This window comes from Marmota flaviventris, chromosome 9 (assembly GCF_047511675.1).
Source record: "Marmota flaviventris isolate mMarFla1 chromosome 9, mMarFla1.hap1, whole genome shotgun sequence".
NCBI lineage: Eukaryota > Metazoa > Chordata > Mammalia > Rodentia > Sciuridae > Marmota > Marmota flaviventris.
The window spans coordinates 93,410,861-93,436,785 of NC_092506.1; the positions used below are offsets into that span (position 1 = coordinate 93,410,861).

At 37.5% G+C, this 25,925-nt stretch overlaps 1 protein-coding gene across 1 annotated transcript; it reads left to right on the plus strand.

Moving 5' to 3' along the window:
* Positions 1-688: 688 nt before the first annotated feature.
* Acat1 (acetyl-CoA acetyltransferase 1) lies at positions 689-24,097 on the plus strand. The gene is made up of 12 exons (XM_027930711.2): positions 689-857; positions 9,371-9,418; positions 10,849-10,966; positions 11,239-11,334; positions 11,547-11,647; positions 16,434-16,577; positions 16,924-17,074; positions 18,123-18,218; positions 20,264-20,377; positions 21,433-21,497; positions 23,228-23,385; positions 23,783-24,097. Exons 1-12 carry the CDS (start codon positions 786-788, stop codon positions 23,901-23,903), a joined length of 1,284 nt encoding a protein of 427 aa, XP_027786512.2. The 5' UTR covers positions 689-785; the 3' UTR covers positions 23,904-24,097.
* Positions 24,098-25,925: the final 1,828 nt, after the last annotated feature.

The window sequence follows — 25,925 nt, forward strand, 5'->3', positions numbered from 1 at the left end:
ATAATCCTTATTAATGTGATTTTTTTTTTTTTTTTTGTACCAGGGATTGAATCCAGGGGCGCTTAACCAGTGAGATACACACACACACACACACACACATACATATTAAATTTAGAGACTGGGTCTCATTAACTTGCTTGGGGCCTTGATAAATTGCTGGGGTTGGCTTTGAACTGCCAATCCTCTTGCCTCAGCCTCCCGAGGCGCTGGATTATAGGTCTGGCAGCCATGCCTGACCAATAATGTGCTATTAATTTGTATTCTATCCTTTCTCTTCCTCCTCCTACTGAAAAATACTTGAAAAATCCTCTCAACATAACTTAAAAGCTAATTGTTAATAAAGTACCAAAAGAAATAACAAAAGTTATTATTTTTTAAAAAGCTAATTATGTCGCTTGCAAGCTAATCATGAATTTCCTTTGTATGGGTGAGAATGAGAAAGGCAGGCTCAGTGAATGGAAAGCTTCGATTACACATAAACCACTGGACTTAGAAGGTTAGAAGGAGATGAAAGAGGGAACCAGGATCGTGTTGGGTGCCAGTTGGCTCAGCCGCCAGCGCCTGGAGCCAGGCAGGTCACAAGTCAACCTTATCCAGGCTCAGGCTAAGACCGTTCCCAGCTCCCGGCCCCGCCCCGCCCTTGGCTGCCGGTCCCAGGCTGCTATTGGAGGAAACGAGGTCGGGGCGGTGCCTGCTCCAGGGGGCGGGGTCTACGGGTCGCATAGACTGACGGTGGTCCGCGGTCCGTCTTTGCCCTTGAAACCTTTCCTTGCTCTCTTCTGACCATGACTGTATTGGCGGCAATTCTGCACGGCAGCGTCCGTGGGCGCAGCCCTCTGCTTCGGAGGCTGATGCAGGTGAGGTAGGCGCGTCCTTCGGGTAGTCCTAGGCCCCACCGTGCCCTGACCCAGGATTCAGGGAGCCAGTTCTCCGCCTCATAAGGTTCCTGCCTGTAAAGGTTCCTTCCGGCGGCTCCCGCGGGCGGGGTGCAGCCTTAAGAGTATGTCCAGAGGGAGCTAGTCAAGGGGCGTGTTGCCCCCAAAGCCATAGAAGGGCACCGACAACGCGCTGCCTTGCCTAGGATCTCCGCGTGATTGCTGTGACTGTACTAATGTGTTAACCAGCGAGTATGGATTTGTGCTGGCAGGAAGGCCCCGCGTTGGCTCCCACCGAGCCTGACGTGTAGACTGCAGAGAGATGAGCCTCTTTGCAGAATATGTTTCCGAGATTTTCGTTAAAATCGTGTGTGAGCATTATGGTCCATAGAGAGGTTTTCTTTTCTTTTTCTCACAAAATATAAAATCATTGGTCTTACAATTACATTGGCATTGTGATATTAAAAAGATGTTCCAGCTGGGAGCGGTGGTGCATGCCCTTAATCCGGAGGCTGAGGAAGGAGGATCGCGGAGTGTTAAGCCAGCCTCAGCAAAAAGTGAGGCGCTAAGCAACTCATTGAGATCTTGTCTCTAAATAAAATACAAAATAGGGCTGGGATGTGGCTCAGTGGTCCAGTGCCCCTGAGTTCAATCCCCCATACAAAAAAAAAAAAAAAAAAAAAAAAAAAAATCCTACCCAGGAGCCCCTTAAACAATGACTACAAATATAATACAGGAAATAAATTTTTATTTGATATGTTAAGAGTATACTAAGGACATGCAGAGGGGTGGGTGTCTTCTCTGGCTGTTTTGTTTAGGGAACTCAGTAGGAGACCCTTGAAAGAACTTATTTTGCATATGTTCAAACAAGAGAGTCTGCACCCCAGAGTTACTGCCTAAGGAATAGGTAAAGAAGTTAAGGGGGGTGGGCAGTGAAGGTTGTTTTCTGGTTTGTTTGGGGTAGTAAGCTTTGAAATCCACTTCCAAGTCAAGTGGGTACCATTGATATTTTTGTTTTTGTTATAACTGGAGGTCATGAAGAATTAGCATGTGGAGAAAACTAGTATCTATCTGGACAAAAGAGTATGTGCCTTGAACTAGAGTGCTGATAATAAGAGCTGAAAACGAGCAGCATTATGCAAGAGATTGTGAAAGAATAATGTAGGACTTGCTAATTATGGCGCGATGATAGGGAGCCAAGGGAAAAGGAAGAATCTAAAATTAATCCTGGGTGAAGCATGGCACCCACCTGTAGGCCCAGACACTCTGGAGACTGAGGTAGAAGGATTATTTGAGGCCAGGAGTTCCAGACCAATCTGTGCAACTTGTTGAAAACTTGTCTTTTTAAAAAAATAAGGAACAAGGTGTGGTGGTTAAGGCCTGAAATCCCAGTGACTTGGGAGGCTGAGGCAGGAGGATCACAAATTGAAAGCCAGCCTCAGCCACTTAACCAGGTCCTGTCTTAAAATAAAAAAGGCCTGGGGATGTGACTCAGTGGTTAACTGCCTCTGGATTCAATCCCTTATCCCCCCCGCCCCCCCCCCCAAAAGAGAGAGAATTAAAAAAAAAATGAAGCTAAGACAGTCTAGAGATGCATACCTGTGGTCCCAGCTATGTAGGAGGCCGAAGCAGAAGGATTGCTTGAGCCAAGTAGTTCCAGGCTGGCCTGGGCAACATAGAGCCTGTATCTTAAAAAAAAAAGAAAGAAAAACCTAAAGGCTATAGAGCATAAGGAATGTGGTTTTCTTTCATTCTTTCTTTTTCTTTTGGTTCTGGGAATTGAACCCAGGTCCTTCCACAAGCTAAGGAGGTGTTTCACTGCTAAGCTACACCCCCTACCCTACATTCTTTTTTTTTTGTACTCTCATAATCATTTATATTGAATGTTTCTCAAATTAAGTAATCGTTCACTTTGGAAATATGTTATAATAGGATTTTCAATTTTCTGTGCCATTTTGTGGAATGGAATTTGACCTCTCAACCATTACATTGGCTCTTTCATCTTTGCCTTCAAATAAACAGTTTCCCTTATGATCAGCAAATATTTATGGACTTTATTGAAGTTTGTTGTCTTTCTACTTCTAATCACTTTTCTCTCTGGTCAAGGAATAGTCTATCCATCACTTCCCATTTATTTTATATATGTTTCTCTTTAACCTTCTGCAGTTAAATTTCTGTACCACTCAACTGAAAAAGAGCAATGCTATTTTTTTTTTCTGTGTGTGTTTTATATTTGCCTTCTTGATCTTTTACTATATATAACCTATTGGTCACCATCTTTTTCCTTTTTTTTGATATAAAGAGTGAACCCACAGGTGCTTAACTATTGAGCTACATTGCCAGCCCTTTTTATTTTTTTATTTTGAGGCTAAGTTGCTTAGGGCCTCACTAGATTACCAAGGCTAGCCTTGAACTTGTGATCCTCCTGCCTCAGCCTCCCCAGGCACTGGGATTACAGGCATGTGCCAGTGTGTCTGGCCTTGGTCACCATCTTCTGAAACTCCTTGTTCTGCACTTACAGTTTTATTCTGGTTCCCTTCTCTCCTGTTCTGTTTTTTTGGTACTGGGGATTGAACCCAGGATCTCACACGTTAGGCAAGTGCTCTGCCACTAAGCTACATCCATAGCCCTTTTAATTTTATTATTACTATTATCATTATTTAATGTACAGTATCCACCCATGGCTTTGTGCATGCTAGACAAGTGTTCTACAATGAGCTGCATGCTCAGCTTCTATTGTACATTGACCTACCTTTCCAGCCCTATTCTCCTGCTTTTTAATTTTTTTTTTCAGTTGCTGGACCTTTATTTTATTCATTTATTTATGTGCAGTGCTGAGAATCGAACCCAGTGCCTCACACATGAGGCAGGCACTCTACCACTGAGCCACAATTCCAGCTTCGTTTCCTCTTAAGTGTCACTCCTGGGCCTGTTTACTTCCACATTCATTTCTCTCCCCTCCCCTATTTTGTCTATATTTCTGTGGGTTGACCCTTGCAGGTCATTTCAAATACTCCAGTTTCTACCCACTACCTCTTGATTCCTTGGATTTGGGGCCTCCTCTGTATTTTTCTTCTCTTGGTCCTAATATAACAAGAGTGCTAGTGCTTTCGTTTTGCTCATTTTTGTATTGCTCGTCTTCTGTTCTCAACTCTTTTAATCACCTGTGTATTTCATTCCCTGAGCTAAATTCTGTTTCACATAGAATTGTTTCTGTTTTCGTGGCTGCATTCATTGTTTTTGCTCCCTTCCTATTCCATTTTACTCTGTGCATTCCATAGCTTCAGTCCTTAAGCCTTTATTTTTATACAGGTGGAAGCAATAGTCAGAATGTTATAGTAATCAAGCAAGTGGTGATAGTTATGTGTTAATACACACAGACAGAAATGGAGAGGTTCAAGAGAATTTGTTTCCCTTAATGACTGATCCTAACTCCAGGGACAGTTAAGGTCTAGATCATGCTGGGCCTTGTAGGATAAGGTTAAAACTTTTGATATCATTTTAAGAGCAATAGAAAATCACCAAATGACTGTTTTTTTTTTCTTTAACATGACTAATCAGCAGGCTTTTCTTTATTCAGTATTTAGCAGAGTCAATTGGTAGAACCCTGATGTGGCTCATTTTCAGGGCAGAAAATGGCTCATCATCAAAGGATTTTAAGCAGGGGAATGTTGTGATCTGATTTACATATTTAAAACTTGATAGACTAGTCAGGGGAAGCAGGAATAAGTAGAATGATGCTCACAGGAGCGAGAGACGGTGGCTTGGACTTGGGGCAGTAGAGGAAACTGAAGCAGAGTGGAAAAGTTTAGGTATGTTTTGAACACAGAATTGACAGTATTTGTAATAGAGTGTCTGAGTTTTAGGAGTTGTGATAAAGGAAAAGATGAAGGATGATTCTGGCTTGAGCAACTGAGGTAGGGATTACTGGATTCCTAAGGGTAGAAAGTGAGAGAGATAACTTGGTATTAAATTGAAGGTATCAGATTGGCACCTGGATATGAGTCTGGTGGTCTATTAAGAGGACAGGACTAGAGATAGAAATTTGGAAGTCAGATGGGCACTCTTGCACACACCTGTAAGCTGAGGCAGAAAGATTGCAAGTTCAAAGCCATCCTCCACCACTTAGTGAGGCCCTAAGAAACTTAGGGGGACCCTATCTCAAAATGAAAGGGTCTGGAGATGTGGCTCAGTAGTTAAGCACCCCTGGTACCAAAAAGGAAAAAGAAGAAGAAGAAGAAGGAGGAGAAGGAGGAGGAAGAAAAGAAATATGGAAGTCATCAGAACATAAATGCTACTTAAAATAAGATGACTTGATATGATTATCTAAGAAGACAGGGCAGTTAGAAAACAAAAAGGGCTTGGAACAAAGTCCTTGGGGCACTGGAGCACTTAAGAGGACAGAAGGGGAAGGTGAGATGGTAAAGGCAGTGATAAAAATATAACTAATTAAGCCAGGTGTGGTGGTGCATGCCTGTTTCCAGCAACTTGGGAGGTCAAGGCGAGAGGATCACGAGTTCGAGCTAGCCTCAGCAACTTAGTGAAGCCCTAAGCAATATGGCAAGACCCTGTCTCAAAATAAAAAGCAAAAAAAAAAAAGGCTGGGGATGTGACTCAGAAGTAAAGTGCCACTAGGTTTAATGCCTGGTACCAAAAAAAAACAAAACAAAAAATATATATGTGCGTGTATGTGTATGGCGATTATATATATATCACCTCTTTACATTCTGAAAACAACTCGTGGAGAGTATTTGAGAAAACAAAGGTAAAATGAGCCCAATAATCATAGTAAAATGTGTATTTTTATTTTTGATTTACTTTATATGTATCTATTTTTTATTAATCATAAATATGTATTTGTGCCAGTATATGTACCTAATTCCATAAAAAATTGTATTGATGGCTTTTCTTCTATTTGGTATGGTGAAGCACCCAGAATGGTGAGGAGAGCTTGTTTGTGTACACTAATTTCTGTATTTTACATATGTACATATTAATGGTTATATGTGTACTTACATATGTTTCCTACAAATACTTTTGTGTTCACATGTAGGTAGATATTTATCCAGTAGTTTTTGTGGGGAGGTTATGTTGTTCTCAGTCTAGCCTTGATGACCTTAGAGACAGCTCTAAACTTTCTAAAGCTGCTGGTCCAAAGTCTGTGAAGTATTTGACTTTGCTATACTGACATTGTTGACCTTGGGCTGGGGATGTAGCTCAGCTCATTGGTGGAGCACTTGCCCAACATATATGAGGCCCTGAGTTCAATCCCCCTTGCTGACTGGGTTGAACAGTAAACAGAGGTGTTGACAAATCTTTCTTGTAAAAGGGAGCTAAGAAATCAGGTGAAAGTTTACTGTAAATGTGGATCAAGGGATATTTGTTTTTACTTTGTTTTTAGTTGGAAGGAATTAGCCCATTTGCATGCTTTATGGAATCAAGGTAAAAGGAAAAATGGTGTAGAAAAGGAAAGGACACTGAGGCTGAAGCAGGAGGATCACAAGTTCAAGGCCAGTCTCTCAGCAATTTATTGAGGCCCTAAGCAACTTGGTGAGACCCTGTCTCAAAAAATAAGAAATAAAAAAGGCTGGGGATGTTTCTTAGTGGTTAAGAGCCCCTGTGTTCAATCCATGGTACAAACCAACCAACCAACTCCCAAACCAAAAAACAGACAAAAAAACCGAACCACCAACTTGAAAGAAAAGTGGCTTAATGAATAAGAAACAATATTCTACTTCACACCAGCAAAGGTTGTTTTTTTTTTTTGGGGGGGGGTGGGTGGGTGGGTGGATGCTGTGCCTTGCACATGCTTAGAGTACACACTGTCATTATCCCTCAGCCTAGAAAGGACATTTTTGAAGAGATATAATAGGCCAACTCTTAGATGTCAAAGATTATGAAATCAGGTGTGGCTGGTCTTGCCAGAACCTAAAGTAGAAGATATCTAACCAAAGAAACTTTTGTAGTGTGCCATGCTTTCCTGTTCTCTGATTATGAATGTTCAATTTGCACTGTGCTCTATCTACATCTACTTTTACATGGCATTTGCCATTTGCAGTGCTCACTAGCTCCAGTCCCTTGTGACTAATCACTTTATGGATCCACCATCATCTAGCTAACCCAGTGTCTGAGGGTGCCAGTGAGGGACCGTACAATTCATTCTTAGTCCTGTGAGCTCTGGCCAGAGATAGCTAAGGGAGTTGCCTTATAGAGTCTTAGTGTCCCTGCTTCTGGATCGCTTTGAGAAAGGAGTATGGTTGGAGAGGCAATGAAATGACTGGCATATTTACTACATATAGGAACTTTTTTATCAAAGTTAGATCACAGATAATAAACTAGTATCCCTTAGATAAGTAGGTTATATATATGCAGTAGCCCAAATTATATGATATGTGAAGGGTAGGCTTGTTTTTGCACAGCTGATACTGACAAGTACCTCTGTTGAGCGATGCTCTTAGGCCTTACCTACTTGAGCATAGACATGTCTGCTGCCTGGGGAGAGTAGTGCATACTGTCACTTGAGTTAACGTGTAAAGCTCCGTAGAGTAAAACAAACCTTTCTAATCTCATGACAAACTTTATGAAGTACAAATTTAGGGTCTGGGAATGGAGCTCAGTGGTAGAGTACTTGAATGTGCAAGGCCCAAGCTTTGATCCCCAGCACTTCAAACAAACAACAAACAAATATTATAGACTGAGATAACTGATGTTTTATTTATTTCAGGATCTCAAACAAACAGTTTAATAACAGGAAGTAGCCTGTATTGTGTTAACATGAAATTTAAATACAATAAACCCCAGGATTTGAAGGTCACTGCCAGTATCAAAGAATCTTTCTCCCCTGAAACCTGGGGATAACTTGCTTATTATTATGTTATTCTGGTAGTTCTTACGAAATTCTGTCCAAGGAATATGTACAGGTAATGTTGATGTTTCTTCTCCAGAAGACTATAATGCTGCTTGAGTGTAAGGGCCATATTTTACAGATCTCAAAATCACCATAATGCCTTCATAAGGTAAGTGATCCCAAAATGTCTGTTAAGCAGGTGAAGAATTAAATAGTTCTATGCAGGTCAGTCATCTATTGCTGAAACACAAAGACCCTCTTTGTAATAAAGGATACATTGAATATTTGTAATGATGACATTTTAAGACAAAATTATTTCTTATAGCAAAGTTGTTTACATCAAGTTTCCAAATAAAAGTGGGGAAATTCTGTTCTCCCACTGCCTAGAAGAACATGCTATGCTGTCTTTAAGATGCCATGTATGTGTACATATTCTCATCCAAACACTTTATGAAAACCAATTTGGGGAGGCACCTTGAGATATGTGGCTAGTCCTGTTCATAATTCCTACTTGCCAAATCTACTTTTTGTCTGTTCTGTGTTTGAAAAAATTGAAAAAAAATTAAAAGTTTTAATTTTGCATCCAGTCAGGACAAAGCATGTTTAATGTATGAAAAGTTAAATTCTGGGGTCACTTGAAAGTTTACATATTTGTTGATTTGCTTATTACTCTGTGAAATATTATTGCCCATTTTAACTGCCAACTATAAGATTATTCTAAAAATAAGCTATCATTTTTGAAGATTTGTTATGCTTCCGACTTCACATGGAAGAAAATTTTATTATTTGTTCTTTGTCCTGTGCATAGTCCAATTTCAGTTAGTTAGGTCTCTGAACTCTGTCCTATTTTTTCAGGAGTTTTCTTGTTGGAATTTGTTCCTAAGAACAACGTAGAAAGAATTTAGATCATACTTTTTTTTTTTTTTTGTCATGGGATAGAACCCAGGACCTCACGCATGCTAAGCATCCATTCTAGCCCTGGGATGCACCTAACCCTTTTTTACTTTTTCAATTAAAGAATTTATCTGCTGGGCGAAGGGGTTTATGCCTATAATCCGAGCAGCTCAGTAGGCTGAGGCAGGAGGATCGTGAGTTCAAAGCCAGCCTCAGCTACTTAGCGAGACCCTGCTTCTAAATAAAAAATTGAAAAAAGGGCTGGGGATGTGGCTCATTGAAAAAGAACCCCTGGTTCAATCCCTGTACAAAAACAATTATCTAGTAATATAGACCATGTTTATATGAGGTGTGTTTGTCTCATATAAATTGGAGGCATTTGTTGGAAGTAGATAGGGAAAGATAGCAAGTTTTACTTACAAAATATTTCTTTAAGCAATGAAAATATTTTCTTGTGGAATTCTAAGATTACATAATTTAAAACAGATTTGACTCAGGACTGCATTTCAGATTTGACTCAACTGTGTTTTCGAAAGATTGTACTTAATAAGACTTAGAAGTTTTAAGGTGATAAACTCATCAGAAGTTAAAACATGTATTTCCAGTGAACAGCTAATCAGCATAGTAGCATTTATATGCAGAATGTAGAAAACTCTGAAATAAAATCATAATGAGGTAGAAAGAAATAACTCGTATCATTGTGAATTATAAAATTATGTAGATTAATTTTATATAACAAATATTTATATTACAGGAAATAAGATATATGGAGCGAAATTATGTATCAAAACCAACTTTGAATGTAAGTATGAATTGTGCCTTAAAATTTCAAGAATTTAAAGGAAATATAGTCAATTAAAATGCATATATTTATAACTTGAGTATATTTGAAGGTCAACATAGGATTCTGCAGTAGTTAGAATAGCCAGCTATTCAAATATTAAATTCCTAGATTATGATAAAAAATTTCAGTCTGTAATTTTTGGTATTTTTCCATAATCTACTACAAAACAGATTTTCCCTTGAAAATGGGTAGTGTACTTCCTTTATTCTCAGGGATACTCATTGAATTGTACTTGGCACAATGTAGAGGCCCCATGGAAGATTCATAAAAGAGAGGCTGGATCAGCTGGGGATTGGACAAGGGTGGAAAGTTCATCACCTAGTTAGCATTTTCTGAGGGGCTCTCTGTTTGATATGGTTCCTAATGTGACTTAGTATCTTTTTATCTAGGAGTGTAATAAGAGATTGAGGAAGACAAGTGTGAGGAGAGAGTTGTTACAGTGGGGTTTTATAGAATTTAAGAGAGCTTTTTTATATACTTTTTCTTTTCTTCTTCTTCTTCTTCTTTTTTTTTTTTGTGGTGTTGGGGATTGAACCCAGGGCCTTGTGCATGCAAGGCAAGCACTTTTTCTTATTATTAAAAAATTAGAGGCTGGGTTTATAGTTCAGTGGTGGGGCACTTTGCTGGCACATGTGGGGCACTGGGTTCAATCTTCAGCACTACATAAACATAAGTAAAATAAAGGTATATGTCCATCTACAAAAAATAAAAAAATTTAAAAAAATTACAGCTTGCCTTGTGTTGGCACATGCCTGTAATCCCAGCAACTTGGGAACCTGAGGCAGGAGCATTGCAATTTCCAGGCCAATGTAGGCAATTTAATAAGACCCTGTCTCAAAAAATAAAAAGAGCTGGTGATGTATCTCAATGGTTAAGCACCCCAGAGTTCAATCCCCCATACCATAATAAACAAACAAACAAATAAATAAATGACAATCTGGCTCTGTCCTAGTTAGGTGGTGTTGCCCCATCTAGACTACAGGTCTTGGTTCCTAGTCCACAGTTTTCTTTAGTAAGGGTGCTTTTCAGCTAGGATTATTATTATAGTTAACATAGGTAAAGTGAAGATATCTTAAAGTTTTTACTGAGGAGTAGAATCTAAACTTAAGCTTCTGCCCTCAAACCTCCTGGAGAGAACTGGGAAGAATCTTTATGTCCATTTTAAAGTTTGTGTTAAGTTTTCTATTAGGTCTTAAATCATACAGTGTTAGCATCAAAGTACAGTTTTACAGCTGTTCAAATATTGAAGTTATCTTAATCTTTGGTGATTAATTGCTTATTCACCAAAATAGTCTGTTTCTTAGATCATATTTAAATTATTTAGCTTAATGAAAGGTGATTTAGGTAAAAGACCTCCAGTAGTTTTTTGCCATCTTCTGTCTTTCCAGGAAGTGGTTATAGTAAGTGCTACAAGAACACCCATCGGATCCTTCCTAGGCAGCCTTTCCTCACTGCCAGCCACTAAACTTGGTTCCATTGCAATTCAGGGAGCCATCGAAAAGGCAGGTCAGTAGTTGCTTTTCTTTTTGTGGTGTGGGGGAAGAATGATTCAGTGGAATTTATTTTGCACTTACTACATACATAGCTGTAAGAAATGCAATAATGCAATAATGCCTACATTTCTGAATTCCCTTATACTGTAGAGTTAGGAATAAAAATAAAAACTGATAATAAAAAGAAACCATTCCCACTGTGTGATGTCATGAACCTTATTAAGTAATCACTAATTATTAAACTGAATACAATATGAAGTGTATTTTTGGTGTTTTTTTAAAAAGGGATTCCAAAAGAAGTAGTGAAAGAAGCATACATGGGTAACGTTCTACAAGGAGGTGAAGGACAAGCCCCTACGAGGCAAGCAGTATTGGGTGCAGGTATCAGTAATATATTTTTGCTTTTATACTTAAAATATTCAAAATGTCAAAATGGAGGTCACTTCATCTTAAATGCATAATATTTATAGACATTTATGGTATGAGAAATTTTGCATGTTGAATTAACATGCTCTATTACTTTTAATTCTGTAATTGTATTTGAAAAGTGAGTATCTCTGTTTTTTCTTAAATATTACTTATTTTGGTTTTAGGTCTACCTGTATCTACTCCATGTACCACTGTAAACAAGGTCTGTGCTTCAGGAATGAAAGCCATCATGATGGCCTCTCAAAATCTTATGTGTGGACATCAGGTAAGAATCATCTTTTTTTTTTTTTTTTGTGGGGGTGGATATTAGGGAATTAACTCAGGTACTCGACCACTGAGCCACATCCCCAGCACTATTTTTTGTTTTATTTAGAGACAGGGTCTCCCTGAGTTGCTTGGGCCTCACTAAGTAGCTGAGGCTGGCTTTGAACTTGCGATCCACCTACCTCAGCCTCCCAAGCTACTGGGATTATAGGCATGCCACTGCACCTGGCAAGAATCATCTTTTTTAATTTATTAATTAAAATAACATTGTTCTAAGAGACACTAAAAATCTAAACACATTTATGCTTTAGAAATGAAATTCCAGTTGTAGAGTATTGCCCAGTATGTATGAGGGCCTAGGTTTGATCCCTAATACCATAAAAACAAAACAAAGAGATTTTTATTATGAGTAAAGTTGATATGGTATCTCAAACACTCAGGAAGGAGTGTGTGGATTTGCAACTCCACTGACATACAGGTCAAAATGATAGCTTAAGTGTTTGTTAAAACACAGTTTTCAACTATGTAATGTTTTGAACAACCAACAATAAAAAATTAAAAAAACAAAACAAAAAACAACAACAACAACAAAAACCCCACAGTTTTCAGCCATGGCATCTTAGACTGGGAATGACTTTTTTTTTTTTTAATATTTATTTTTTTAGTTGTAGTTGGACCCAATACCTTCATTTTATTTATTTATTTTTATGTGGTGCTGAGGATCGAACCCAGGGCTGCATACGTGCGAGGCGAGTACTGTATCACTGAGCTACAACCCCAGCCCTGGGTATGACTCGTAAGAGGCTTAGAGATTCTAAATGATTTAACCTTTTTTTTTTTTTGCAGTGCTAGGGATTGAACCCAAGGTATTGGGCATCCTATGCAAACTCTTGTGCAATTGATTTTTTTTTTTTTTTTTTTTAAATCAATTCTAGCCCTTATTCTGACAAATACAAAGATCAAGAGGCTGACTTGGGAACCAGTCATTGAGTCCAGGATTGTTGACTAACTTGTAGTTTCCTATAGTGCCTGAATTCACTGGTTAAATTTGTAGGCTTTCCATTTGCTTTGTTGAGATATTGTCTTTATCTCATTAAACAGGAGCTAGGCTGCTAAGCAAATAAATGCTATGATGTTAGGAGTCTAGATTTAGACACACAGAATTTTTATCAGATTCAAGCCTTCATTTTTCAGATAACCAGTGTGAGCCTGAGATCCACAAATACAAAGTTACAGGGCTGGAGAAAGAAAACTGGTATTCCTACCTAGCGAATTCTAGCCTACCAAGGTATAACACAACCAGGGCAAACATCAGTTGTGAAATCTGAAAATTATTTTCTCACATATACAAGAACCATAATTGTGTGTGCCCTTTGTTGTGTTAAACATGTTCTGCTTTGTTTCCAATTAGAAAGCAAGCCAAAGAGAAGGGGGAAAAAGATGGAGTGATATCTGAACTACTGTACTAGATACTTCCTTATGAAAGATAGAGACACACAAAACCACCTCAGATGGCATAAACTGAAGAATAACTCTTCTTTTTTCTCACCCATGACCTCTGAGTATCATCAGTTTGTTTATTCTGCTGCTGGTCAGAATAACTGTGGACAAGTTGCTTAACCTCTTTTTGGCCCACTTAATGTCTTAGAGATGTGTTAGCACATGCAATGTATGCTTTTTTTTTTTTAATTGATTTTTTTTTTAGTTACACATGAGAGTAGAATCCACTTTGATAAAATTATTCAGTACGGAATTTATCTTATTCTGATTAGGGACCCAGCCTTGTGGATGTTCATGATGGTGGAGACTCACTGTGGGGTGTATTCATATGTATACTTACAAAAGTTAGGTCAGAGTCTTTTCACTGTCTCCCCACCACCCTTATTGTGGATTAGCTTCCACATATCAGAGAAAACATACATCCTTTGATTTTTTTTGAGGTGGCTTGTTTCACTTAGCATGATATAACAGAATTTCTTTATCCATTTATCCGTTGATGGGCATGCAGGTTGGTGCCATAGCTGTTATTGCAAATTGTGCAACTATAAACACTGATGTGGCTGTGTCACTTTGGTATGCTGATTTTAAATCCTTTGGACATATATTGAGGAGTAGGATAACTGGGTCAAATTCTATTCAACTGAATAACTATATTATGTTCTATGGCTCTTACTGAGTGGACATTTAGGTTGTCTCCAGTTCTTTACTGTTTGAAATAATGCCTTAGGATACAAATACATCTGTGAACTTTTGTTTTCTTTGTTATTGCGGTTAGAACCCAGGGCCTCATGCATTCTAGGCAAAGGCAAGCATACTACAACTAAGCTACATCCCCAATCTTTTAAAATTTTGAGGTCCTGTTAAGTTTCCCAGGCTGGCCTTGAACTTGTGATCCTCTAGCCTCAGCCTGGAATTCAGGTGTACACCACTGTGCCCAGATATATTTGTGTACTTACTTTTAACACCACTGATACAGTACAGGTTAGTGGTTATAAGTGCAAAATCTGGAGCTTGAGTAACTTTAAATCCTAGTTCTGTCCCTTATTAGCTGAGCATCTATTCTGACAGCACTTGAGATGATTTAAAAAAGATTTAAAAAATTTCTTCATGTGCAAATGTTAGAAAAATGCTGAGTCAGAGGATTTTAGTATTTTGATAATTTCAAGGCTCTACAAAAAAGTTAATCCAGTTATAATTTCTAAAAGTTGTGTGAGCCTGTTTGCCTACATCCTTGTCAAAATAATGGATGAAAAATGATCATGAAATTGTTTAGATGTTCCAAATCTGTTTCAAGTACAATCTTGATTTATTGTGGTTCTCTAGCAAATACTATTTGTATTATACTGAAATACCCTGCCACATACTTAAAGGTACATTGTTGAAAAATCCAAACTATAAAATCCATTACCTGACATTATTACATCAACCTTTATTTTAAAAATTTTTTAGATGTTGATGGATCTTTATTTTATTATTTATATGCAGTGCTGAGAGTCGAACCCAGTGCCTCACACATGCTAGGCAAGCACTCTATCACTGAGTCTTTTAAAACAAAGTTTTGGGTTATATAATGTTGATGAAATCATCTTATAGTGTACTGTTTATAAGTACATAAATGTCCATGCATAATTTTATAGTGATAGCTACTGGAAGAACAAAGACTCTTAAAAAGCTAGACAGATTCCTTTTCATTCCAGTTGCCTCTTTATGTTAGTTAATACCAAGTCTTAAGAGATACTGTGGTCAAATTCATCACAGCAGCCTGTAGCAAATGATGAAAATGTGATAATCTTCTAACTTATTTTTGGTGCTTTTTCATTAATTTAATTTCTGGGAGTGAGCTATGGTAGGTCTTATACTTCAACCCATCAGCCATCACCATCACCTTGTCTTTTTTTTTAAATGTCTTTTGAGTTGTAGACAGTTTCAACCTTTATTTTATTTATGTATTTTTATGTGGTGCTCAGGATTGAACCCAGTGCCTCACACATGCTAGGCAAATGCTCTAACAACTGAGCTACAACCCCAGCCCTTGTCTAGGTCTTTTCTGTAACTGTAACCTAGGAAGAGGTGTTTGGCTCAGACTATAGAGAGGGAATGATAGCTGGTCACCAATCAGACAGGTGGTGCTGGATGAATTCCATGCAGGTCTTCCATTGCTTCTTGGTCTTGGAATAGGAATAGTACTGCTTGGATAAATTGGGAAAAATACAATAGAGAAACTGTTCCAGAAGGTATAGAGGGAAAATGTAAGTGGCCGGTTTTAAGGAAATGCATGCATTTTACATATTGCTGGATTGGTCAGCAAGTTGAGGTGTGTGCGTATGAGCATGGTATCTGTGGAAAGCTTTAATTAGTTCTGTGGACTTGATGTGTAGGTTCAGGCAATGGACTGACAAGGGAGGGAGAAGATAGATTGGTACTAAGAGTTATTTAAAACGTGAAATGATCAGATATGGATTCTAGCCAGAATGACTCAGGTAAGAGTAGATGATGCCTTGGTGCACAGAAAGGCTGCATGTCAGAAGATCAAGTGGAAACTTATTACAGCTCTACCAGAGGAGTTGATTTGAGTGAAGGAAGCAGGATTATTTCCATGAACTGAGGTGGTTTCTAATCTTTTAGAAGACATTAAATTTTTAGCAGTGTCAATGAAATGGTTAGAAGGTAAGAATTTCATAAGATGATCTGTACATGAAAGATATTTTAGCATTTTTGTTTTTAAATTTTATATTTTTGTGGTACCAGTGATTAAACCCAAAGGTGCTTAACTACTGAACCACATCCCCAGCCCTTTTATATTTATTTTGAGTCAGGGTCTGGCTAAGTTGCTGAGGCTGGCTTTGAACTTGCAATCCTCTTGCCTCAGCCTCCTGAGCCACTGGGATTACAAGTGTGCATCACTGCACCTGGAATGGAATTCTTATTAATGTCTGATTCTAATCTTATATTTAAAACCATTTGTTTTTTATCAGGATCAAGTGATTAAGGGTATTCAAGACCAGGTGTGGTGGCACATACCTGTAATCCCAGAGAATTGAGAGGCTGAGGCGGCAGGACTGTAATTGAGGCCAGCCTCAGCAATTAGCAAGGCCCTAAGCAACTTAGTGAAATGCTGACCCAAAATAAAAAAGGCTGAGCATGTGGTTCCATGGTAAAGCACTCACTATGTAACAAATGGTTAATAAACCCATGTTAAATACTCATCTGTTGATGGATGTATAAAGAGTATATTTAACTCAGACTTGTAACACTGTGAAGTGACATTGTTTTGTGTTGCTGAGCAGGATGTGATGGTGGCAGGTGGGATGGAGAGCATGTCCAATGTTCCATATGTAATGAACAGAGGAGCAACACCATACGGTGGAGTAAAGCTTGAAGATTTGATTGTAAAAGATGGGCTGACTGATGTCTACAATAAAATTCATATGGTAAATACTGCTTTTTAAATAAGGAATACCATTTAATATACAGTACCTAATTTTTCTTTTTAGCCATTTGTTTTAGGACAATATTTTTCTATACCCATTGTATCAACATGGCTCAGTTTTTCTATTGCCTCACACTTGCATAGGGCATTTTCCTCCAAAAAAGCAACTTCTGGGTCAATATGAAGTATTTGAAGATAATGCATCTGTGAAAAGTTATCTAGTACAGAAGTATATTTTAAGAAACTAAATTTAACTGGTAATCACTGTTATCTAGTTAGGTAAAGTTAACAGATATTTTCTAACTTACACAAACTTAATTAGTTTTTAAAAATTGCACATTTATCAGGGTAACTGTGCTGAGAATACTGCAAAGAAGCTGAATATTGCACGTGATGAACAGGATACTTATGCTATTAACTCTTACACCAGAAGTAAAGCTGCATGGGAAGCTGGAAAATTTGGAAATGAAGTTATTCCTGTCACAATTACAGTAAAAGGTAGAGGGATAATGCTCCGAAGTAGATTAATTTTTAAACAATTTTTTTTCTTTTACATTTTGCTGGATTTATGTTTACATTTTAAATTAGTATTATCATCCTTTTAATTTAGGTATACCAATACTTCTGGTTCTGGTTAAAGGGAGGGGCTTCCACTTTAGATATAACATATGTCAACCCAATTTAATGTCAGATTTCAGTCTAATGATAAGATCCCCTAAGCATTGTTTGTGGTACTGGGGATCAAATCCAGGACCACATACATGCTAGACACTACCACTGAATTACAACCCCAGCCCGAGACTATTTTTAATTTGAGAAATGTATTTACTAGAACTCTTTCTTGTGTGACAACATATTAGCTTGATGTTTAAAAGAAAGGAGGGGATTTATATTAGATGACTACTAGGTGTGGGGGTACTTCCTAGAATTGAGAGATGAATGACAGCAACCAGTCTGCTCTGGGAGCTTCAGAGATTGCAACTAGACATTTGTACTATAAAATAAAACAAAGAAAACCCCCGGACATTCAGTACTTTTAGGACATACTTCTTGCTTCTTATTTTGGCATGCTCTATTCTTTCAGGCTTTCTGAAGGTGCTGCCTCCATCTCTAGAATCACATCTGTAGGGCTCTCAAAGTAGAAAAAGACCCTTTCTCCAACTCCAGGAAAACAAACCCATGGTACAGACTCATTAACTTATTTTAGGTTACATATCTACTCCAGAAATGATTATTGTGTTCTGGATAATACTAGAGTTTGTCCTCTGTTGGCCAGGAATCTGCCCCTGGAATCAATAATCGTAGAAGGGAGCTGAGAAAATAATGGGATGTGGATGTATAGAAATTAAATTGCATGAAGCTACTTAAACTTCTCTTTATGGGACTAATATAATAGAGGTTATAATGCTCTAGATGAGCATTTTCTCAGGCTGGTTTAAGACATGCAGGAATATAAAGGGAGGCTTGGACCACTAGGGACCTTATACAACAGTTTCTTGCTGAATGACTATTTGTTTTGAGTTTACTTAAAATATTTTTGTTTTAGGTAAACCAGATGTAGTTGTGAAAGAAGATGAAGAATATAAACGTGTGGATTTTAGTAAAGTTCCAAAGCTGAAGACAGTTTTCCAAAAAGAAAATGGTTAGTGAGAAATCAAACCTAAGAATAAATGGAATCAATATACTATATTTATTCTTTAAGGATTATTAAAGAGTAATTCTAGAAGACATCTAGATGTTAATTTTTTTTGGGTGGGGGGTGCTTGGTATGGAATCCAAGGCCTTGCATATGCTAGGCAACTGTTCTACCACTGAACTACATCCCCAGAGTGAATGTTAACATTTTTAGTTTATCAGACTAAAGTAATAAAACAGTATTAATTCAAAGTATATTTTAAATTGCTTGTTAATACCTTTAATACATAAATCCTAGAGAAGACATTGTGCAACATGACTATAGAATTATTTTTCATAGTTCATCTTGAAAGTTCTATGAACTGAAAGTCAGGTTTGCAAGTGTCTGTAAACTCCTTAAGGACTGAAATAATAATAGTATTGTTCATTAATATCATCAGTGCCTGGCATTTAGAGGTCCTTCGTAAGTAATTGTTGAATGTTGGTGCAAATGGGATCTCAGTGTTTTAAATACCATTTTTTCTTAGTGGTGCTAGTGATCAAACCCAAGGCTTCATGTAAGCCTTGGGTTACATGAAGGATAAGCATTTTACTACTGAGCTATATCCCAACCCATTTTATTTTTTCAGACAGGCTTTTCCTAAGTTGCTGAGGCTATCCTTGAACTTTCTGTCCTCTTGCCTCAACCTGCCTAATGGCTGGGATTACAGGTGTGTGCCACCACACCAAGTTCCCAAATTGTTTTAAAAGTTTTTAAGGAAAGATCAAGGGGCCAGGGTTGTGGCGCAGTGTAGAGTGCTTGCCTGGCACATGTGAGGCGCTGAGCTTAATCCTCAGCAGCACATAGACATAATACCTTTATTATATTTATTTTTATCTACAATACACACATACACATGATCCATTCTGTTGCTTTAAAGTTGGAATGTGTATGATAACGATCTGAAATTAATTTTTCCTCTTTCCTGATTGAATTTCTGAGTTCCAAGTATCAAAGTATTCCCAGGGACACTTTACCACTGAGTCACATTCCTAGTCCACCCCCCCACCCTTTTTAAAAATAACGCCATTTTATTTATTTATTTTTATGTGGTGCTGAGGATTGAACCTGCGGCCTTGCACTTGATAGGCGAGCGCTCTATCACTGAGCCACAACTGCAGCCCTCCCAGTCTTTTTTTTAAAATTTTTTAGTTGAGTTGGTACAATATCTTTATTTATTTAGTTTTATATGGTGCTGAGGATCAAACCCAGTACCTCACACATTCAAGGCAAGTGCTCTACCACTGAGCTACAGTCCCAGCCCCCCCATCCCAGTTCTTTTTATTTTTCAATCTTGTGACAGGGTCTTGCTAAGTTGCTCAGGCTGGCCTTGAACTTGGTATCCTCTTGCTTCAGCCCCTAGTATTACAGGCATGTGCTTGACTGTTGACATTTTTTTTTTAAAAGAGCTTTTTTGACAGTAAAAACAAAACAAAACAACCCAACATTTTTAGTTGTACATGGACACAAGTGCTCTACTACTGAGTTACAAACCCAGTCCCATTGACAGTTCTCATATCATAAAATTCTTGTTCAGAATGTACAGTTCTGGGGTCAGGTTTCAGTGGTGGAGTGCCTGCCTAGTATGCACAAGGCTCTGGGTTTGATCCCTAGTACAGACAAAAAAAAAAAAGAAAAAAGTGCAGTTCTGTGGTCTTTAGCGTTCATTGACTTTTTAAGTGATTCTAGAAGAACTAATTTTGACACTGATTTGGAAAATATATAGCAATATCTGCTAAATTTTGGATAAAGGAAGATGCTAGGTAGAAAAATATGAACTGGTTCCTATCTTTGAAGGGTTGTTCACCAGCATTTACCTAAGTTGGCTTTAAGAAGGCACTCTTTTATACTTAGCTTTGTATATGTTTCCTGAGGGTAGGGTTAATCTCCAGCCATATTAGTAATCTCTTCAAACATTTAACAACCCAGAAATATTCCTGTATTGGTTAGATTGAATCAAATGAATTCAATGTGAAGGAATATTTTTACTTCATGCTCATGGTTGCTTTCAGGCACAGTAACAGCTGCCAATGCCAGCACACTGAATGACGGAGCAGCTGCTGTGGTTCTGATGACTGCAGATGCAGCCCAGAGGCTCAATGTGAAACCACTGGCAAGAATAGCAGGTAGATGGTCTAACCTTGTTTATTCCTAAAATTTCTCTTAAGTTCTTCATGAAATCAGTTTTCCCTGTTGGTGATACACAGTAGTTACTTATTTTTGTCTATAGTTATACTTTGTAATACAATTTAACTGATACATATTTCAGTTGAATATGAAACTCCTTTTAATAGTTTTGTTATAATTTGCTTTATATAAGAGTACACTTAAATAAAACCCTTTCCTATCCTGTAAGACAAGGAGAAAACCAGGTACATGTTTTACCTGGAGTGGCAGCCAGGTAGAATAAAAAACAGGGGATTAGAAGTCTAGAAATAAGAAATCTAGATGTTCTGGCACTTATTGTCTGTATGGCTATGGTTGAGTCCTCAATCTCTCTAGGCCCATCTTTAAAATCTGCCTTGGCTAGAGACATTACGTGCCCGGCCCCAAGTGTTATCCCTCTACTGAGGAGGGGAAATTGGCCTTGCTGTCTTCATTAGGACTTGAAAGATGTTACTTCGTTTACAAAATAATCTTGGAACTTCCTTAGTTTAGATCATGGTGTTTTTCTTTTGTGGTACTGGGATTGAACCCAGTATGTGCTCTATCACCGAGCTACATTCCAACTGCTAGGTTATGCTTCACCCAAACCCCTAGGTTTTCTTAACCTTAGTATTAATGATACTTTTCACTAAGTTGTGGGGACTATTCTTTGCATTCTAGTCTGTTTAGCAGCATCCTTGGCTGTTGGAATAACGTCCTACCTGTTGTGATAACCAGTGCCAATGTCCCTAGAGGCAAATTACCCCTAACTTACTCTCCATAAAAATCAATGTCTTGGGGTGGGGTTGTGGCTCAGCAGTAGAGCCTTTGCCTAGCATGTGCGAGGCGCTAGGTTCGAAAGTATTGTGCACCCAACTATAATTAAAAAAAAAAAAAATCAACGTCTTACATGAATGGAATAACATTATAGTGTAGAATACTAGAAAAATATATTTACATATATTATGGGGGTTAGGTAAAAGGCTTTGGGTGATGTGACCAAGATTTTAACAATCTTCCCCCTCCCCATTAATAGCATTTGCTGACGCTGCTGTAGACCCTATTGATTTTCCAGTTGCACCTGCATATGCTGTACCTAAGGTGAGAAAAAAAAGTAAGGGTCTGTACTTCATTATGCCAGCTTCTGGTTTGCTCATACAAAGATCACAGTTTTTAGACTTTAAAATGTTAATCATTTGCAGGGCTGGGGTAGTGGCTCAGTGTTAAGAGAGTGCTTGCCTAGCATGTGTGACGCACTGGGTTCAATCCTCAGCACCATATAAAAATAAATAAATAAAATAAAGTTATTATGTCCAACTACAACTAAAAATATTTTTTAAAAAATTTTATTTAAAAAGATGTTCATCATTTGCAAAAGCAGAGAATGTGGTTTCAAATCTTTCCACTTCTGAAAACAACAATAAGGATAACAAAACAAAAAAATCCAGAGTAACACACAATCTACATCTTCAGCAGAATACATAAAAACTACATAACTAAATAACTTGTAAGTATAATGCTACATGCACATACCTGGTATAGTAACCACAAATGGGGAAGTTGTGGCAAAGAAAAGGGAATGCTAATAGTCCTGGAATTAGAATTCAAAGCAAACAGTCACTCCCAAAAGGAGGTGTCTTCATCCTGAAAGGAAACTACTGGTATCAGGACTGAAAGAATAAAACTAGATACAAAAAACATATTTCAAATTGTTGTTACATGCTATCAAAGCAGAAATCACCAAGCCCCTGTGGAAAAGTACTAAGGGGGGGTCATAAGCAAACAACGAGTTCTGAGAACTATTAGGGATTCAGAGATCTCAGAAGCCTCCAACAAATATTCCCTTCCTAGAGGGACTCACCTTGAAAGTGCACTTCTGAGAACAGCACCCAGAAACGAAAAAAAGGAAGCACAGCTGGGCATGGTGACACATACCTGTAACTCCAGTGGTCAGGAGGCCAAGGCAGGAGGATTACAAATTTGAGGCCAGCCTCAGCAACTTAGCAAGACCCTGTCTCTAAATTAAAAAAAAAAAAAAAAAAAAAAAAAGGGCTGGAGGTGTGGCCCAGTGGTAAGTGTCCCTGGGTTCAATCCGTGGTACCAGGAAAAAAAAAAAAAAAAAACCAAGGAAGTAGAAATTAGAAGAAGTAAGAATAGAAAAGGATCTGAAACAGTAGTAGGTAGGAGAATGATGAGTCTGACCAGAAGTGGCAGATGTTAGAAAGGAAAATTACAACTTCTGAAAGGGAATGCATCAGATTAAAAAGCATAATGATACATTTCTTAACAAGAGGATAATCACCAGCAGAAAAATGCCTTCCTACATGGCTGAAGGATGAACATAGCAGGACCATATTACGTAAGGCTTTACAAAACATAAATACCTAGGTCTCATATAACTCCACAACAAACTGCAGGGGATACAAGGAAAAATAAACATGACATAGTAATACAAAGTATTATGCTTCACTTGACAGACCAAGAATATATGATGAGTAAGATAGATTTTAAGAATATATAAACATTTTTTTATTAATAAAAAAATGAATAAACCTTTTTAAGCATTTGTGGGATGTTGAAGAAAATCAAATTTTCTCCGTCTCCCCAAAGTAGACACAAGATAATGCAAACAAGACTTTGATTTTAATGGACTTAGATGAAAAAATTAAAAATTTCAAAAATAAAAGGATTCTTTCAAAATTAAAAATCTTCATACTTGAATAACTTACATCAAAGGAAAATAAGAACCAAAATTATAAAATCTCAAGAAAACAATGAAAATAAGTTTTCACTGCTAATTATTTGAACATCTTTCTCTTAAAAATTTTTAGGTTCTTAAAGATGCAGGACTGAAAAAAGAAGACATTACAATGTGGGAAGTAAATGAAGCCTTTAGTCTGGTTGTACTAGCAAACATTAAAATGCTGGAGATTGATCCCCAAAAAGTGAATATCAATGGAGGAGCTGTTTCTCTGGGACATCCTATTGGGTAAGTAAAATATTAAAACTATACCCAGGTTAATATCTGGCTGTACAAACTTCAGCTACTTCATAATTCCTATTGCTGTTGGTTGAACAATTTTCCTCCCAATCCATCCTTCATAAGACAAACACCATTCCTGAGAGAGTATCCAACAGTGAAAACAGATCAGTAACAACAGATATGACACAACAGTATTTCAAGCTAAAGAAGAAATTAAAGATGAATGTCTATATTCAGGCTTTTAGAGGAGATGACACCCTTTTTGTAACAAATCTCCTAAATTTAAGAAAAGTAATGAATTCAGCTATAAGTAGTAGCTAATAAGGTTTTTGAATAGAAACATTTTTTGGTTAGTCATAAACTCTGTTCTTCATTAAAGAACCAAATGATTTTTTAATCCTAGGATGTCTGGAGCCAGGATTGTTGTTCATTTGGCTCATGCCTTGAAGCAAGGAGAATATGGTCTTGCCAGTATTTGCAATGGAGGAGGAGGTGCTTCTGCCATGCTGATTCAGAAGTTGTAGACATCCTCTGCTGTTAAAGCAGACACCCTGTGTCACCGAAAGCCTGCTGAAATTAGTGCAACTCCGTTGGGTCAGCTTATACTGAAAATAAGCTATTTCATTTTTTATTCTTTTCTATTTTTTTTTTCTAGGAAATACGAAACATAATCACATCCCAAAAACTTTTGAAATAATAAATAAATCTTTTTCTTTAATTGTGGTAATCTTAAAAAAAATTGTCACATTTCTATATTATTATCTCTAGTATCTGAAGTGTATAATTGCTAGGGATTTATATAAGTTGCTAGAAGCCTCCACTTAGGTCAACTGAATGTTATTTGTAGATAATTTAAATTTAGCAAACTTTAAAGTGAGAGCTGACTATTCTGGGCAAACCTACAGATAATAGCATGCATAGTAGTACTAAAAACAAAAGAGAAGCCCACTTGCTCAAGTCTAGAGTAGGGGCAGATTTTTATAATCAGCATTCAGGGCTGGGGATCCATAAGATCTATCTGAGAAGATCCTGGGTTTCGCTTCTGAATTATGACAATAACATGAGAGTAAGAAAAAAGGCGGAAATGGGTTTGCTGAACAGATTTATAAAGAAGGGAAGAGAGTGCCACTTCTAATCTGCCACAATGCATGTTTTGTTTTTTTTTTTTTAATATTTATTTTTTAGTTTTCGGCGGACGCGTCTTTGTTTGTATGTGGTGCTGAGGTTTGAACCCGGGCCGCACGCATGCCAGGCGAGTGCACTACCGCTTGAGCCACATCCCCACCCCCACAATGTATGTTCTTAAGCAAGATAGATCATAGCATGAGTATCATGAATTGCATTTTACCTGGAGGGGAAACAAAACAAAACAAACATCGTAGGCATGCCCTAAGCACATCGACTTCCAACTATAGCTTTGAAAAGGAGAAATTCCCATTCAGTGGGGAAGGAGAGTTCAGCAAAGGTCTCTGTGTAGACAATATCTGTTAGCAAATTATTCTTGTGAATTCTTATTTTTGAAGGGACAAAAAGATGTTATATGGGAGAAAAACTATTCTTAAGATTCAAACTATCATATTAAGAATAATAACATTTGCAGAAAATCAAGCTAATAAACTTTTTCATATTAAAAATAGATTCAGAGGAAGAACATTTTAAAATCATCTATAGAGTAATCACAATTAACTTTTTTATTTTTATTTTTCTATATGTAGATGGAGAGAATTGCTTTTATTTTTATGTAGTTCTAAGGACTGAACCCAGTGCCTCACACACACTAGGCAAGTGCTCTTGCCACTTAGCTACAGCCCCAGTGCCACAATTAACTTTTGAGGCTCTTTATGTGCTATGTTTAAGACTTTATTTCTGCTAATTCCTTTAATCCTCACTAAAAACTATAAGGTAGGTACTGTTATCCTTGCCCACAAATGCAGAGATGGATAAATAAATTCCAAGGCCAAACAGCTTGGAAAGTACAGAGCAAGGGTTCAAATCCAATTTTGTCTGGCTCCAAAGCCCATATCTTGCCATGTTTTATTTGAATCACCTTTCAATATACTCAATAAGTATTTGCCTGAACTTATAAAAACTTATAATAAAACCAGAAAAGCAGAACACACAACTGCATCCACTGGGAAAAACTGGAGAGGAAGAGAGAAAAATATAGAGCCAATAAGTAAATGTTGTTTCTTAAAATAAATGGGATGCTGATGCAATAATTGAACATAATAGAAAACAAACAGAACAAACTTAAGGGTATGTTTCATCTGCAAAATTATTTAGTAGAGAATCATACTATGAATTTGAAGAAAACATAAAAAAGAAATTCTTCAAAATGTATGGAAAAGCTGGTCACATGCCTGTGTGTGGCACATGCCCGAGACACAAGGATTCCAAGTTTGAGGTCCACCTATCTTAAAAATAAAAAATAAAAAGGGCTGGGATGTAGGTCAGTGGTAGAGTGCCCCTAGGCTCAGTCCCCAATACTGAGAAAAGGAAAATGAAGTAGAAAAACAGCTTTCTTATTTCTCTTATGTTAAATGCCA

Excerpts from the sequence above, each read along its gene's own strand:
- Acat1 (XM_027930711.2), top strand. The coding sequence starts at position 786 with ATGACTGTATTGGCGGCAATTCTGCACGGCAGCGTCCGTGGGCGCAGC. Across the intron at positions 9,419-10,848 it reads TATCAAAACCAACTTTGAAT|GAAGTGGTTATAGTAAGTGC; the intron begins GTAAGTATGAAT and ends CTGTCTTTCCAG. Across the intron at positions 20,378-21,432 it reads ACCACTGGCAAGAATAGCAG|CATTTGCTGACGCTGCTGTA; the intron begins GTAGATGGTCTA and ends CCCCATTAATAG.